The sequence below is a fragment of the Fulmarus glacialis genome, unplaced genomic scaffold (assembly GCF_000690835.1).
Source record: "Fulmarus glacialis isolate BGI_N327 unplaced genomic scaffold, ASM69083v1 scaffold9273, whole genome shotgun sequence".
Lineage (NCBI taxonomy): Eukaryota > Metazoa > Chordata > Aves > Procellariiformes > Procellariidae > Fulmarus > Fulmarus glacialis.
The window spans coordinates 38,611-39,337 of NW_009204852.1; the positions used below are offsets into that span (position 1 = coordinate 38,611).

At 37.8% G+C, this 727-nt stretch overlaps 1 protein-coding gene across 1 annotated transcript in view; it reads left to right on the forward strand.

Moving 5' to 3' along the window:
- Positions 1 to 143, forward strand: part of LOC104074862 (ral GTPase-activating protein subunit beta-like) — a gene marked incomplete at its 3' end in the record, with an annotated part of 32,476 nt that extends 32,333 nt beyond the window's left edge. Inside the window, 1 exon segment of the mRNA XM_009575152.1 lies at positions 1 to 143. This exon segment is cut by the window's left edge and continues 31 nt beyond it. Within this exon segment, the coding sequence (XP_009573447.1) occupies positions 1 to 143 (143 nt within the window).
- Positions 144 to 727: the final 584 nt, after the last annotated feature.

Consider the following 727-nt stretch of genomic DNA (forward strand, 5'->3'; position numbering starts at 1 on the left):
TTAGTTCAGTGTGCAGCTACATAGTGTACCAGTGCAGCCGCCCAGCCCCGCTCCACTCCCGCGACCTTCACTCCATGATAGTTGCAGCTTTCCAGTGCCTCTGCGTCTGGCTCACTGAGCACCCTGACATGCTGGATGAGAAGGTAAGAGTCTCTGGTGTATCTATTTTGAGCATTCCAAATTTGTAATGCTTTTCATGCTCGACCTGTCTTTTCTTAGTTTTCAAAAGTATACTAGGAATTTCAAAACCAATTTCCGTGCAAAATAGTTTTGAATTTTAATTTCTGCTCTTTATTCACCAAGAATGTTTTTGGCTTTAGAATTACCTTTCATATTTCTAAGAATGTCTTGATCTTTCTTCTTGCTTTGTGAAACTAGAAAAAGAGAGAAGAAAAGAAAACCTGAAAAAAGAGAAACTGAAAAGAGAAATATGGGAATTAATGGTCTATATATAGCATAGCTGCCTGCTACAGATAAACTTCACTAAAAGCCATCTCTCTTCTCATTGCTCACCTGCTAAAGCATCTTCTAGACTTAATGAAATTCCTTTGATTCTAATATTTTGATAATCATAGTTTGTTTCACCAAGAAACCAGTTTTCTAGAAACTGAGCAAGGCTCAATCCAAGATGGAGTTTGCTTGGGAAGCTTGAGAAGAGCAGGAAATGAGATATGCATGTTTCCAACAGTCTTCTGTCCTGCTGTTTAAAAAGAAAAGAAAAAAAAAA